Source organism: Pogoniulus pusillus, chromosome 17 (assembly GCF_015220805.1).
Source record: "Pogoniulus pusillus isolate bPogPus1 chromosome 17, bPogPus1.pri, whole genome shotgun sequence".
Lineage (NCBI taxonomy): Eukaryota > Metazoa > Chordata > Aves > Piciformes > Lybiidae > Pogoniulus > Pogoniulus pusillus.
The window spans coordinates 7,890,883-7,905,164 of NC_087280.1; the positions used below are offsets into that span (position 1 = coordinate 7,890,883).

Consider the following 14,282-nt stretch of genomic DNA (forward strand, 5'->3'; position numbering starts at 1 on the left):
TGATCACTTACCAGTTACTGTCATGGGCAAAACTGTCTAGAATGGGGAAAATTAATTTATCACCAGTCAAATCAGGTTAGAATAATGAGAAATAAAGCCAAATCTTAAAAAATACACACGTAAATACACCCCATCCCTTTCTTTCTTCCTGGGCTTTATGTTAGCCCCAGTTTGACACAGAATCACAGAATGTCAGGGGCTGGGAGGGACATGGAAAGATCATCCAGTCCAACCCCCCATCAGAGCAGGATCTCCTATCGCGCAGGAACGCGTCCAGGCAGGTTTTGAATATCTCTAGAGAGGGAGGGCCCACAACCTCCCTGGGCAGCCTGTTCCAGTGTTCTGTCACCCTCACAGTGGAAAAAAATCCTTCTCATGTTTACATGAAACTTCTGTGCCTCAGCTTCTACCTATTGCCCCTGGTCCTGTCGTTGGGCATCACTGAGAAGAGCCTGGAGTCATCTTTCTGGCACTCACCCTTTACATGTTTGTAAACATTGATGAGGTCACCTCAATCTCCTCTTCTCCAAGCTACAAAACCCCAGTTCCTTCAGGTTCTCCTCATAAGAGATACTCCATTCCCTTAATCATCTTTGTGCCTCCACACTGGACTCTGAAGCAGTTCTATGTCCTTCTTGAACTGAAGGCCCAGCACTAGACACAGTGCTGCAGATGTGGCATCACCAGGGCAGAGTACAGCGGCAGGAGAACCTCTCTTGATCTTAGCCCCACCCCCTTTAAAATACCCCAGAATGGCATTGCCTTCCTCTACCTCCATCCCTGTAGCAGCACAGTGGGACAGGGAATGGGAATTGTGGTTAGTTCATCACACATTTTTGCTGCTTCTTCCTCCTCAAGGAGTGGACTCCTCACACTCTTCCTGTGTTCCAGCACAGGGTCCCTCTCATAGGAGACAGTGCTGCAGGTCTTCACAGTGTTCCAGCATGGGTCTCTTCCATGGGGAGCAGGATCAAACTGCTCCAGTACGTGTCCCCCAGTGGGTCAGAAATCCTGCCAGCAAGCCTCTCTCCAAAAGCCCATGCCAGGAGGCTCCTTCAGCAGGGATTTCTGATAGCATCACAGCTTCCTTCAGGATTCCACTTTCTCTGGCATAGGATTCTCCATGTGCTGTGGGGTTTCATACCTGATGCACTATGGACTGTTATGGGCTGCAGAGGAACAGCCTGCTTCACTATCATCTTTGCCATGGGCTGTAGCAGAATATCTGCCCCAGTGTCTGGAGCACCTCCTCCCTCTCCACTGACCTTGGTGTCTGCAGAGTTGTTTCTCTCGTGTACTGTCATTTATTTCTTCCACCTCCTGTTGTACAGCAGTTTTCCCCTCTTCTTAAGTAGTGTTGCTACAGAGGAGCTACCAGTGGTGCTGATAAGCTCAGTCTTGACCAGTGGTGGGTCTGTCACGGGGAAACTTCAAGCAACTTCTTAAAGAAGCCATTCTCTTAGACCCTCCACTATCAAAAGCTTGCCACAGCAAGCACTCACAACAGAATCATCCTTGCATTGCCCGCAAAATGTCAAGTGTATTAACAGTATTACTACAATAGAAATTGGTAACCCAGTTCCTCTTCTTTAAGTTCTAGTATCAGAAGAGTTTAAATACATCTATTTGCTTTATTGTCATACAAGTGCAATACCAGGAGTGTGAGATTAAAAGACAAGTAAGTTTAATGTCAGATTTGCATCCCCAGGAATCAAATAAAGATTTTGCATTCCATGGCCTTTCATCAAAGACCTTAGACGTTGTTTGAGCTCTGTGCATAAAAATGGGATGTGTCAAGCCTACTCAAGTTGCATACACTGGATTTCCAGTTTGAATTGCTGCAAAATCCCAAGAATTGAAGGGGAGATAACTAATGTATTTATAGACATCCTGGAAAATACTGAATAAGCAGTATTTTTCTTTTTCTGCAGGATTTGGGTGTGATTGGTGTTGTGCTGGTACCACAGCGAAGAGGTATTTTTCACTTCAAGACATCTTGTGTTAAAGGATCATGGTAGACAGTTTAATAGTTTCTTTGAGGTAAGTGTTGCATTAAAACAATTAAAATATTACTTAATGTTTTCTTATCACATTGCAGTAAATTTGGTTGTCTCTTGCTTTGCTGTTAGAAGTGTTTGTGTTGTAGAAGGATAAATAAAAAACTTGTCTGAAGAACAAATAATGAAGTACATGCATACCAGACATAATGTTCTTTTGGTGATAGTGAAATAATAAAGTTCTCACTGTTTGTTTATGCTTGCAGCATTTGTTAGTGTGTGCCAATGTGATGGCATAAATTATTGGGTAGCTCCTTTTCTTCCCTTTTTGAGGAGACTGTAGGGCTACAGTCATTGGGCTTAAGTGATTGATTTACATGTTTTAGTACCTGCTTGCACGTCATTCAGAGGTTTATCTTATACATTCCTGAAACAGTTTGCCAGTGGGCAAACATAGGGAAGACCTTACAAACAGCTTTCCTGACAAAGGAAACATTTAGTTTATTCTAAGCTGGTCTGTCCAGTTCTGTAGTTGGGCAAGCAGACTCAGAGAAAACAGGCATCTGTGATGCTACAAAGATGAAAGTTGACCTCCTGTGAGGAATGACAGCTGCATGCTTTTTTCACTTATATCAAGGTACCATCAGTAACACCTCTGATATTCCTTCTTGTGAATTTCAGACATAAATCTTTGAACTGCAATTCTGGCACCCTCCTAATATGCCAGGGCAGTTTCCATGTCAAAATGTGTTTGTCGCATATTATCTCAACATTACCTGTGTTTCTGCTGAGACTTCTTCATACATAACTCCTAATCTGGCCCAGTCTTAGACCATTCTGCAGACATTTGAGAGGAAGTCAGGAAGATGAGACAAGAGCCATACTGTGCTAGTCACTACTAATCACTTTACTGAAACACTTTTTCTCCTTCCTGATCAATCCACAGTTGGCCATGACAGCCCTTTATAAAACACAACCATACAGAAATCAGTTTTGGTACCCTCCATCTTCATTCATGGAAAGTTAATATTGCAATGACAGAGGATGAATTGTGAGAGATGTTCCTGAATCACAGAACCTTAGAGGTTGGAAGGGACCTCCAGAGATCATTGAGTCCAGCCTCCATGCCAAGGCAGGGTAGTTTGCACAGGAACACATCCAGGCAAAATGATGAGATGTTAAACAATTTTTTTTCTAGCTACTCCTGCAATTAGAGCTAATAACATTTCACTTTGATCACCACACCCATGGTTTAACAGAAATTGGTATTGTTGGTCAAAGAAAGTAGACATGTTTGCTCTTTGAAGCTATACAGTTTAAAGGCTGACTTTGCTTTAGACTAGGTACTTGGCTGCATATAATGTTGTAATTGTGAGAGGATGAGTTGCACCAGCACAGCTCTTGAACAGAGCCCCAAATTTAATCGACTGCAATTGACCTGTTCATGTATTCTTGAGAAGTTTTCCTTTGTTTTTGCAGAACACTTGTTCTTTTTGGCTATTCTGCACAGTAAGAATACCTGAAACAAATCCACTGAAACTGGAGAAGCCTATTTTTGTAGCTTGGGAGGCCTAATGTTAGTCAAGCATGACAAATAAAAAGGTCTAGTACAGAGAAGTTAGCCAAAGCAAGCTACTGAGGGAAATAACATTAACAAAATTAAATTGCTGCACACCAAGTTGAAGCCAGAGGCTTACCTCAGGATAGTTTAAGTATTCCTGGCAGATTTCTTGTGCATTTGAAGTAGTAGGTTGATACCATTGTTTCTGAGAAATCCAATTGCAGATACAGAGGGAAACTTGAAAACTGGCTTCATTGTCCTTAAGCACACACATACAGATGGTGATTATAGTGCAACCTCATTAGAGAATGGTCAGGAAATGCTTGGCACAGAGTAATCACATGTATACTAAAAGTTTGGATTTCAGAACTGAAAACTTTAATCTGGTAAGTAATTTGCTTTGAAGATTACAGTTCTCAGTTCAGAACTCTCAGTCTTGTGGATGATTTCAGAAGAATTTACTCATGGAAATCTGTAGCACTTCAGACTGATCAGAAAAATCCTGAATGTGGAGGATGAAACCATTCATTTCCTTATGCAAAGTTTGAACTTTCTTTTGCATGCTCTGAGGGATAATAGGGAGCAGTAGCCTTAAGGGAACAGGGTGTAGGAAGGAAGATTCTGAAAAGGAAATGAAATCTAACTTGCAGAGGATGTAGACTGGACCTTCTAGAAACTGTGTCTGCCTACTTAAAAACTTGTCATGTTTTCACTGAGAATGGCTAGGAGATCACTTGAGTACTTGGAAAATACGTCCATCGGCTAATGACAGACTCGATGCCATCATGTGGCAGTTTGGAGGTCTGACTTCTATTTCTACCTTTGATTCCAGGTGTGATTGGCAAATCAGTTTCTTCACACCTTTGACTTCCATCTGCCATTGTGTTATTTGGACTTGCTCTGAACTGCAGGTTTTGACTCTTACTGTGTTTTTTTTTAAGTGCCTTGCACTGGCTCTGGTTTCAGCCAGCTCTGTATATTACTTTATCAATAATGATAACTTTGTGAAATGTATTATTTCCTTCTAAGGGACTTTTGAAATGTCTTGTTAGTTTGTTTGGTCTCTAAACTGAGGTTATAGTAGGGTAGTAACAACTTTTTTCTTGCCTTTGAATGGTTTGTTGCTTTGAGAGAAAGGGGCATAGACTATGGTGATGGAATGATGATAGGCCGTGTGCAATCAATACTTACCTAATGATCCCTTTTGCCGCATGTTAGCAAGAACAAACACAGACAACTCAAGAAAAATATTCTCCCTAATAAAAGAATATTTGTATTGATGGTAATGCAATATTTTGTATAAAAAGCCTTTGTTTTTGGGAGGTCTGTCTTTGAAAATACCTGAAACAATGAGAAATATTTAAAGGGTTACTGTGTAAGGAGCAAAGGAAGGAGCTGCGAGTAGGAAGCTGGATTTCATCTGATCCATTAGTCCACGTAAGGATTTTGTGTCCAAATCAATCAGATTTACTTTTGCATTGAAATTCAGCAAATCATTAACAACTTTCCCTTTCAGTCTTCTCTTTGTTGATTGCAAAGTGAAATCCTGGTAGAAATAATGATATTTTAATTCTACTTCCTGTACCTTTCTCTGTTTTCTGGTGAAGGGGGCCTGCTAGAAAGGGGCAAACCAGTCACCAGTGTGAATTACAGCAAACAAAAGGCTGAGCTAACTCAGCTTAACTTGTAACAGGCTCCTAGGAGTCATTATGCTGGTGAGGCTTGACAGAAAACAGTTTGGGCTTGGTTCTCATTATGGCTTCTTTCAGTCTGAAGATGTGGCAACTAGGGTGATGCTTAGCTGCTTATGCCGAGACTGGTGAGCTGTGTCTGCTGCTTTCCATCTTCTGAGCCCATTTGGTTATTTAGTTTCCACAAGTGTTAGGCAGCTGGAGAAGAACCTATTTTCTGCAAAGTCATGGTGACTTTTTGCTTATTATCTGTGTGCTGGAAGTGGAGTGTTCATCTGTAAAATGAGGAGCCAGCACTAGAAGCAGGTTTGTCCACGTATAGGTGAATTCTTAACTAAGAAAATACTTGTCAGTTTGATACCAAATGTTGTGTTAAAATGTGCATAGCCAGAAATATTTTAAATTAAACATAAAATTATCTGGGATATAATGGATTCTACCTGATACACTTTTTCTTTACAGATAGAGAAATATGTGTATGTAACTGGTACTTTCTGCTGTGAATAGACTGTCATGAGGCATTCCCTGGGAAATGGTGGAATCACCATCCTTGACAATGTTCAAGAAATGTGTGGGCATGACACTTAGGTAGAATGCTGAACTTGATCTTAAAGGGCTCTTCTACTCAAAACAATTCTATAACTATGAATGTTTCATGCAGTTTAGTGAGCCTTTTTGGTAAGCAATGGCTTTCAAGTCTGAGTTCTTAGAGCCCTGTAATAAGTTGTAGATTTGTGGTCTGTATTAGTGGTAATTACATGTTTTGTTTCACTATTTGCTTTTGCAGACTTCTCAGTTCTCTAGCAGTGCTGGGATTTCAGTTTGTCATCCCACAGCCTTCAATTGAACACAGAAAGGTAAGCATTAGAAACATTCAAATTTTGTATACTTAAAGGTAAGTGTAGAAACCATTAGAGTGAGATTCATAAAGCAATGAAATCTAAATAAAGTTCTGGGACTAATGTGGTTTTTGGTTTGTTTGGGTTTTTAAAATACAAGTCAGTTGTATGGAGTGCTGTAGATCACAAGTAGGTCCATGTTAGCTTACTGAAGTGTTGGAGCCTCTTAATCATGTAAGACAGAGGGAAAGAAGAGTTCATGGCAGTGAGAGCAGCACTCAAACATGGCATGATTAGCAGAAGTATGCAGTTGCTTCTTTTAGAGAGATATCTGAAACAGGAGTAGAACCCAAACCACACTCTGTTGCTAGATTTCAATTGCTAGAGACCAGAGCCAGAAACTGATGAACTTTACTGTTGTGCTCTTGTGAACACTTCACACATCATAGGTATTACCGTGTGTAAGAAGGCTCACAGCCTGCACACCTTCCCTCCAGCTCAGCAATAGTGTGATTTTTATGCTGCAAAAACCTGCTCTGTGGGAAAGTAGTGGACAATTTGGAGAGAAAACATTAAAAAATGGAGATAAAATGCAAATTCACAAAGTGGGTTTTTTTTTGTTTAATGTGCATATAACCCTGTCTTGAGGGCAAAAAATTATTTGGACAGTAGCTCCATAGGTAAGGACTACAAACTTGAGGCTGTCCAGTAGTCACATCCTGAAGAACACAGCTATCCTGTTCACTGCTTTGTGCAGCCTGATTGTCAGACAAGTTAAATGAGATTAGTACTGATTCAGTCTGAAACTGTCACGGTCCAGTCTACAGCAGTTCTCAAGCTGCCTCAGTGCTCTATTCTCAACCTGAGTGCAACATTGTATTTGTCCTTATTTTATATCTCTTCTTTTGTCTTGAGCAATTCAGATGGTCATGCTGCTGCTCTATTTTCAGTACTCTGTCTAATTAGACATTCTTTTGTAATAGAATGGAGACATGCTTCAGTCCAGCTTCCAGTTGGTCTTAAGGGAAAAAAAAAATCTACTAAGCAGAATAGAGTAAGTCAGAGAAACAATTGCTTCATTCTGTGAAGCTCTGGAATTAATTTTGATAAGATCAGATTCTTTGTTTTCAGATGAATGAGAAATACTATGAGTCTGGAGTGTCTTTTGTATTAATTAAAGGGACTGAAGGCATGGCACTAAGGGGCATGATAACCACCTTGGAGCTGTTCTTTTTACTGAGAACAAGAGAGGCGAGAGTTTCTTAGTGAAGACCTCTCCTACAGGCTCAAAGGCTCTTATGCTGTGGGAGAGGATTCTATTCATGCCAAACTGTTCAGACTAGAAGTATTTCTTAAACTTCTCAGAAGCCTTCTAACTCACCTATCAGATTCAGAGAAGTGAGGTTGTTAGTAGCTCTGAAGACCAGGTAAGACACATTCCTGAGTTTGAGTTCTCAGCTTGGTAGCTCTGGAATTTGTTCCCATTATTTTTATGCAGTAATCTGGACATATTTGCTGGCATCCCCAGGCAACAACTCCTGTGCATTTCTGCACAGTTCTCCCTGCTGTTTGTCAGAGTTCCTTCTATGTGGGAGGAGATTGGTTTTGTGAGAAGAAAGGGAGAGGAGGAGGGGAGGATATGAGAAGCAATATTAATAATGTAGTAAATAACAAAATTTGACATAGAATCAGAGAATAGTTTGGTGTGGAGTGGACCTTTAAAGATCATCCAGTGAAACCCTCTGCAGTGAGCAGGGACATTCCCAACTAGATATGTTGTTCAGAGCCCTGTCCAGTCTGATCTTGAATGATTCCAGGGATGGGTTTTCTGCAACCTGTGGCAGTTTTCCACCACATTCACTGTAAAAATTTTCTTATATCTAGTCTTAATCTATCATAGTTTAAAACCATCACTCATTCTATTGCAACAGATTCTGATAAAAAGTTTCTCCCCATCTTTTATGGAGGCCCTCTTTAAGTGTTGGAAGGCTGCAATGTGGTCTCCCCAGATCCTTCTCTTCTCCAGGCTGAAAAACCTCAACTCTCCTACCCTGTCTTTATAGGAGAGGTGCTCTAGTCTTCTGATTATCTTTATGGTACTCCTCTGGACCTGCTCTAACAGGTGTATGTCTTTCCTATGCTGGCAGCTCCAGAAATTAACACAGTACTCCAGGTGAGGTCTTTCAAGAGCAGAGTAGAGCATCAGAATCACCTCTCACAACTTCCTGGCTGTGCTACTGTTGATGCAGCCTGGAATATTGTTGGGTTTCTGGGCTGTGAGTGTATGTTTCTGGCTCATGTCCAGCTTTTCATCCATCAGTATCCCCAAGTCCTTCTCCATGAGGCTGCTCCTAATCACATCAGCCTCTACTGATACAGCAGGTTGCCCTGACCCCGGTGCAGGACCTTGCACTTGACCTTTTTGAACCTCATGAAGTTTACAAGGGCCCACTTCTTGATCTGATCCATGTCCCTCAGGATGGCTTCCCATCTCTCTGGGACGTTAACTGCATCACTCAGCTTGGTGTCATCTGCAGACTTGCTGAGGAGCTACTCAATTTTAATTTTTTTCTCATTGACAGTTTATTCTATAATTATTCTGTTTTCAGGATCTCCCCCACCCCATCCCTGGGCTAAATGTTGTACTGTTGCATTTCAGTTCCCCTTCTTTTGTTAAACTTGGCCATTACAGTAAAAATGATTTAAAAAATAAGTAGTAAGAGGATACTACTTTTTGGAAATGTTTTCTGCTTTTCAGATTTTATAATTCTGGAAGATTGTTTACTAAAATCATAATAGACAGAGTTTCTACCTTCAGAAACATCTGGCTACCTGAAAGCCTGACTATGATAGCATTTTTAGGATTCACCTAGTAAACTGTGTAAATGTGATGCTACATCTTAAGTTATAATGTAATAGTAACAATTCTTCATTTCCATTGCTCTTTTTACCCTACCACACCTCATAAAAGTCACTATTCTGTTAATTGAAAAGGATACAGCTGCCTAATACATCTGAACACACAGCAGAGTAAAATGTGAAGCACAAAGCAAGTCTACCATATCCTTGAAACACGGGGAAATTTGAGTTAGATTAAGTAGTAAATGTCTTAAACTTCTAAGGAGAGCCATAGAATGTCTACCACAGCTGATCACCACCTTACTTTTGCATGTTCTGAGAAGCAGAAGTGTGTAGTGGGAGGCTACGCTCTTTCTTACAAGTCCAGGTAAGGTGAAGCTCTTGCCCCAAGGTTAACAGTGACTGAGAACTGTAACTTGTCAGCACTTGCTGAGCTGGAACACAGCTCTTGCTCACAGGCCTACCACAGAGTAATGGTGGTTCCGTCCTGCTGGGCTGTGTACAGTAAACCGAATTTTAGTAGAGAAGCTTAGTCATCACATCTCTTGTGCAGCTGCTGTATACATATTCCTTGCAATACATATTTGCAAGTATCACACATTTTTTTTTTCACTTGGAATAGTTCTCTTGTTTATAGCTGCTGTCCATTGTTGTTGTAGTTTCATACACATTGACTCTATAAAACAGCATGAACTGAAATGTCCATATTCTTGCCCTTTGCCACTGGTCAGTGTATCTGCTTGCACAGTGTCTCTTCTAGCACAGCTGTGTGTCTTGAACTATATAGATAGACTTGCTGTTGCAGTTGTTGAAACTGGTAGACTAGAGCCTTTCTTTCTAATGATATTGCTATTCTGATTAATGTGGAAACAGGAAAGGTCATTTAGTTCATGCCAAGACTTTCTTTAAAATGAGTGTTTTAATGCAACAGAGTATTTAGAACAACAGTTGAAAGAATTTTCCTGTTATCTCTGAGTTGTTACTAATTCTCTGTCCTTAGTGTTGTGGATTAAAAATGGTTAGGAAACAAAATTCTTCTGTGTGGTGGAAGGAGACAGGATAAGGATACATTTTTTAAATGCAAATACAGTATTTGAAAAATCAAAGCCAGTGATTTTGTTATTTTTAACTTGCTTTAATATGGGACTCTATTTATTTTCACAGTAAAAAATGCTGATTTCTTTAAGCTTGGAGTGTGAGGGGCTTAAAGCTTGTTCTGTGTTTCTCTGCAAAAAAAAATGAAGAGGTCTTTGTTCCAGTTGGATTCCAGAGCAGGTGAATTTACAAGGTCATAGATAAGCTTTTCATCTTCTTTCAGAACAGAATTGCCTGCCAATTCTGTTCCAGGATTTTCATCAGTGATGATAAAGATGAGAAACATTTTGGATTCACAGATGAGTTTCTTCGGTTAGGAAATGCTGCCTTCTGACAGCTTATCCTCTCTGCTTCTATAGTGGATGACTTGCTGAGAGATTTTCAGAGGTGTTATGTCAATTACTGAATAAATAAAATCTGTGTTTCCACCACATGTGTATCCCAAAGAATTTTTCCTAAGTGTGGACATATGATAGAATGGCAACAGCTTTGTCACAGCCGAAGATGATTGACCTGGAAAAGGCCTAGAGTGGTACAAGCCAAGTAACATAGGTCACAGATCACAGGCTGACAGTCAGTGATGAATAATTAGTTTATTAAAATAAAGAAGCCTTATCTGTGATATGGGGATGGTCTGATGTTTATAATCTTTACCTTAGTGAAATGATAAATAATCCTCCTGCAGATAAGGAGTGACTATACAGAACTGGCAGAAGTGAGGTCAGGAGCAAGCCATCTGTTTACTTGGAAATACTTAACGATCTCACCAAAAAATGTAAGAAAGCCTTCAGCCTTAAAATACAAGCTTTACAGAGCACAGTGGAGGTGGTCTTGGTGTGAAAAAGCTTTGAGCTCTGTTGGCACAAAAACTGTTCTGAACTTTTTTTTTCCAGAGCTGTTTACTTTCTAGACTATTTAAATAATGTTAAACTTTCTTCAGATGTGGTCAAAGTTGGTTGAAGAGACAGTTAAGTTTTCCAGGCATTGTAACTCCCTTCAGTGATTTGTGAATACAAAGGTCTTCTATTTCCAGACTCTTTAGCCTTTAATCTTCACAGGCACAGATGTTCAGGCAGAGTTTTTATACAGTGAACGGAAACTCAAATCATTTAAGCTGGTAATATTTACACTTACCATGTACTGTAAAACTCAAACGGTTTACTACATCTTTGATTAAAGGCTTCCAAAATGCACTGAAGGATTAAAATAGCAGAACATACTAGCCAGGCAGACATGTACACATTGTGTCATGATATTTGGTTTGGCTGCTGCCCCATTTTTTTCTTATAGCTTTGAGTGATGTGAGAATTTGTTATCTGCAATTTTTAGGGGCTTTTCAGTATGTTTTTTTGTCAAACCACCAGTGTTCCACATGTTTCTTGTAAGGGTTGAAAAAATGTGATTGTTGTAAATGCACATCTATGAAATGGACTATAGAGGTTTTTTTCTGGTGGGAAGTTGTTGTGGCTATGTAGGTGTGGCCTTTATTGGAAATCAACTCAACTAATACTGAAAAAATATTTCTTTAAGATATTTAGGCTATTTAAATAAATCAACCAGTTCCATAGATTTGTTTACAACACCGAAAGGAAATGTGATAATGTACACTTGAACACTCTATAAAACTAAACAAGACTTTCCTCAATCCATTCAAAATTCGACATCCTCTGCTCTGAACTGCAATTCAGTTCTAGTTTCTGTGAGTTTTGTTCTAGTGCTTTTGAAATTATAGGATCATAAAGACTGATGAATGATATGACAAGAATGTTCATCAGGAATACTGTGTTCATCTCATCCTAAATATGAAATACCCATTTTTAATAATAAAAACAGTATTCTACTGGCTTTTTGGATCCTCAGTCAGATTGAGCCTAGATGTGATAAATAAAAGCTACATATGTACATTCTGTGTCAGGCTATGCTACAGCAAAATCTTCAGTCAGAATTATGGCATAAAGGTGTTGTGACTCTGGGCTAATGGAGTAAAAAGCATCTTCCAAGTGCCTTGACATTCTTTTAATAGCGATGGTGACATGTCTGTGTCATAGCCTGAGTTACCATGTGTGGCATAATGAGAAGAAAGACTATGAGAGGGACAGTAGAACAATGTCTAAGGCCTGGAAGGTGTTGAAGAATATTAACAGGATGAAGAATGGAAGTACTGGAATGTGTCCAGAGAAGGACAACGAAGCTCATGAGGGACCAGTAACACAGGCCCTTCGAGGAGAGGCTGAGGGAGCTGGGGTTGTTTAGCCTGGAGAAGAAGAGGCTCAGGCAGGGGTGACCTCATTGCTGTCTACAACTACCCAAAGGGAGTAGCTAGGTGGGGGTTCGTCTCTTCTCCTAGGCAACCAGCAACAGAACAAGGGGTCATAGTCTCAAGTTGTGCTGGGGGAAGTATAGGCTGGATGTTAGGAGGAAGTTCTTCACAGAGAGAGTGATTTGACATTGGAATGGGCTGTCCAGGGAGGTGGTGGAGTTGCTGTCCCTGGAGGTGTTCAAGAAAAGCCTGTATGAGGCACTTAGTGCCATGGTCTAGTTGATTGGTTAGGGCTGTATTGGACTGGATGATCTTGGAGGTCTCTTCCAACCTGGTTGATTCTATGAATTGTCTTACAGTATTTGAATTTGTTTTGTCAGTGCCTTCTCAGTCTTTGTCTTCCTGCACAACATATTGTATTTGAAATATTTGTGGCTTTCAGTTCAAGTGAAATCTCCTCTTCAGGGACATTCTTGCATAGTATAGTTATGATAACTGCTGCTGGAATCCTGAGGTGCAGATCTAAATGCTGACAGAGGTGGTACAAGAAATATTTGCATTGTTTCAGGAGTTTGTGCACTCCTGTTTTTTGCTGGATTTTTGTTTGGAATCAGAGTGACTGCTGAATTATATGAACAACATGTAGTCATGGTAGCCTACTGGTAGTATGTTTAATTCAGTAAGCTTTAAGGTCAAAATGTAGTGAAAGACCCAATGCTTCTCATAAGTGTAAAGCTACAGAAGGGACAGCTAATTGCATTAGGCAGTGGTTTCATCGAGAACATCTGCCTAAGAGCTACCAAACTTGTTTAAAATTCTACAGAGTAAATGGCTGAAATCTTGAGTTTTGGATGTAAGCAAGTAAAGAGAGATGAAGTTAGAAAAACTTTTTTAAGATTTCATTTTTACCCCCAGAAGATAAAAAGTGGATATAATGTAACATTTTGTATGCAGAACAAAACAAATGCCTAGTTATCATTTAAGTCCATGGGAGTTGTACACAGTTTGGTGAGAAGATTTTGGTGATATGTTTTAAATTGTACTCCTGACCTTGATTAGTTAACTGAAGGAAGCAAATGAGCCTCCTGTTGCAAGGACCTAGGGCAAAGAAAGGAAATGAGGGAATTTTTTTTTCTTGTCTGCCATGTGGAAAAAAACAACTTCCTGTTGTGTGTTAACTTCTGCTCTCTTAATAAGTTTATTAGCTTGCTCTGTTTAATGTTCAGAACCAGTAAGTGTTATCTTACAGGTCTTGTACAACAAACATTTATGAAGAGAAAAACCCCAAAGAAACAGGAAGGAAAACCAGCAAACTCTAAAAACCACAGGGAATTCTTGGTATGTTTTAGAAAGAGAAAACACAAAATTGAAATTGCATTGTTGCATAGACTGTCTGCAGTGGTGTTTTCATTAAGATTTTGTAGAATTCTCTTATCTGCACCTCAAGTAGGCTTTGGGGTTAATATTGATGTGGTTTTTTCCCCTTATATTATTTTTAAAGAAGTGATCCCAAAATTGAGAAGTTGAGCTTCCAGCAGGTTCTGATTAACTCAGATAATTTATACTTCTTTTTCTGAAGATTTAGTGTTCATATGCTATTTACATACTGCCCTCATATATTCATTCTTTATACAGCAACAAAACAACCCACAACAAAAAAAAAAAGCTCAAACCCAAACCCCAACAATCTGTTCTAGAAACTGCTTGATTTTAAAAAAAATGACTATCAGGAGAAAACTTGAATGTAATGCAGCCTTCTGTACAAAAGCAGCAAACTATCAAAATACAAGGAAACTGGGGGAAAAGAATAGGAAAGGATGCAGGTTGCTAATATAGAAATGTGGAAGGATGATCCTGCAACTACCCTTCTAAAAATCTGATCCAGTTTGCCTCTTACTGTTAGAAAGGTGACAAATTTGAAGGTATTTGGTGTAGTACAGTCATGAAGAAAAATTCTGACTTGAATCTTTGATAGCAACA

The 14,282-nt window shown here is 39.7% G+C and overlaps 1 protein-coding gene across 5 annotated transcripts in view; it reads left to right on the top strand.

The window, feature by feature from the left end:
- THSD4 (thrombospondin type 1 domain containing 4) overlaps nt 1-14,282 on the top strand; it is a 243,986-nt gene that overhangs the window by 17,293 nt on the left and 212,411 nt on the right. For all 5 annotated transcript variants that reach the window (XR_010305346.1, XM_064157494.1, XM_064157493.1 and 2 more), the window contains exons 2-3: nt 1,932-2,040; nt 6,037-6,106. Coding sequence is in view for 4 of the 5 variants with exons in the window: in XM_064157494.1 (XP_064013564.1) it covers nt 2,012-2,040; nt 6,037-6,106 (99 nt within the window). In the remaining variant the exon portion in view is untranslated. The remainder of the gene's footprint in view (nt 1-1,931; nt 2,041-6,036; nt 6,107-14,282) is intronic.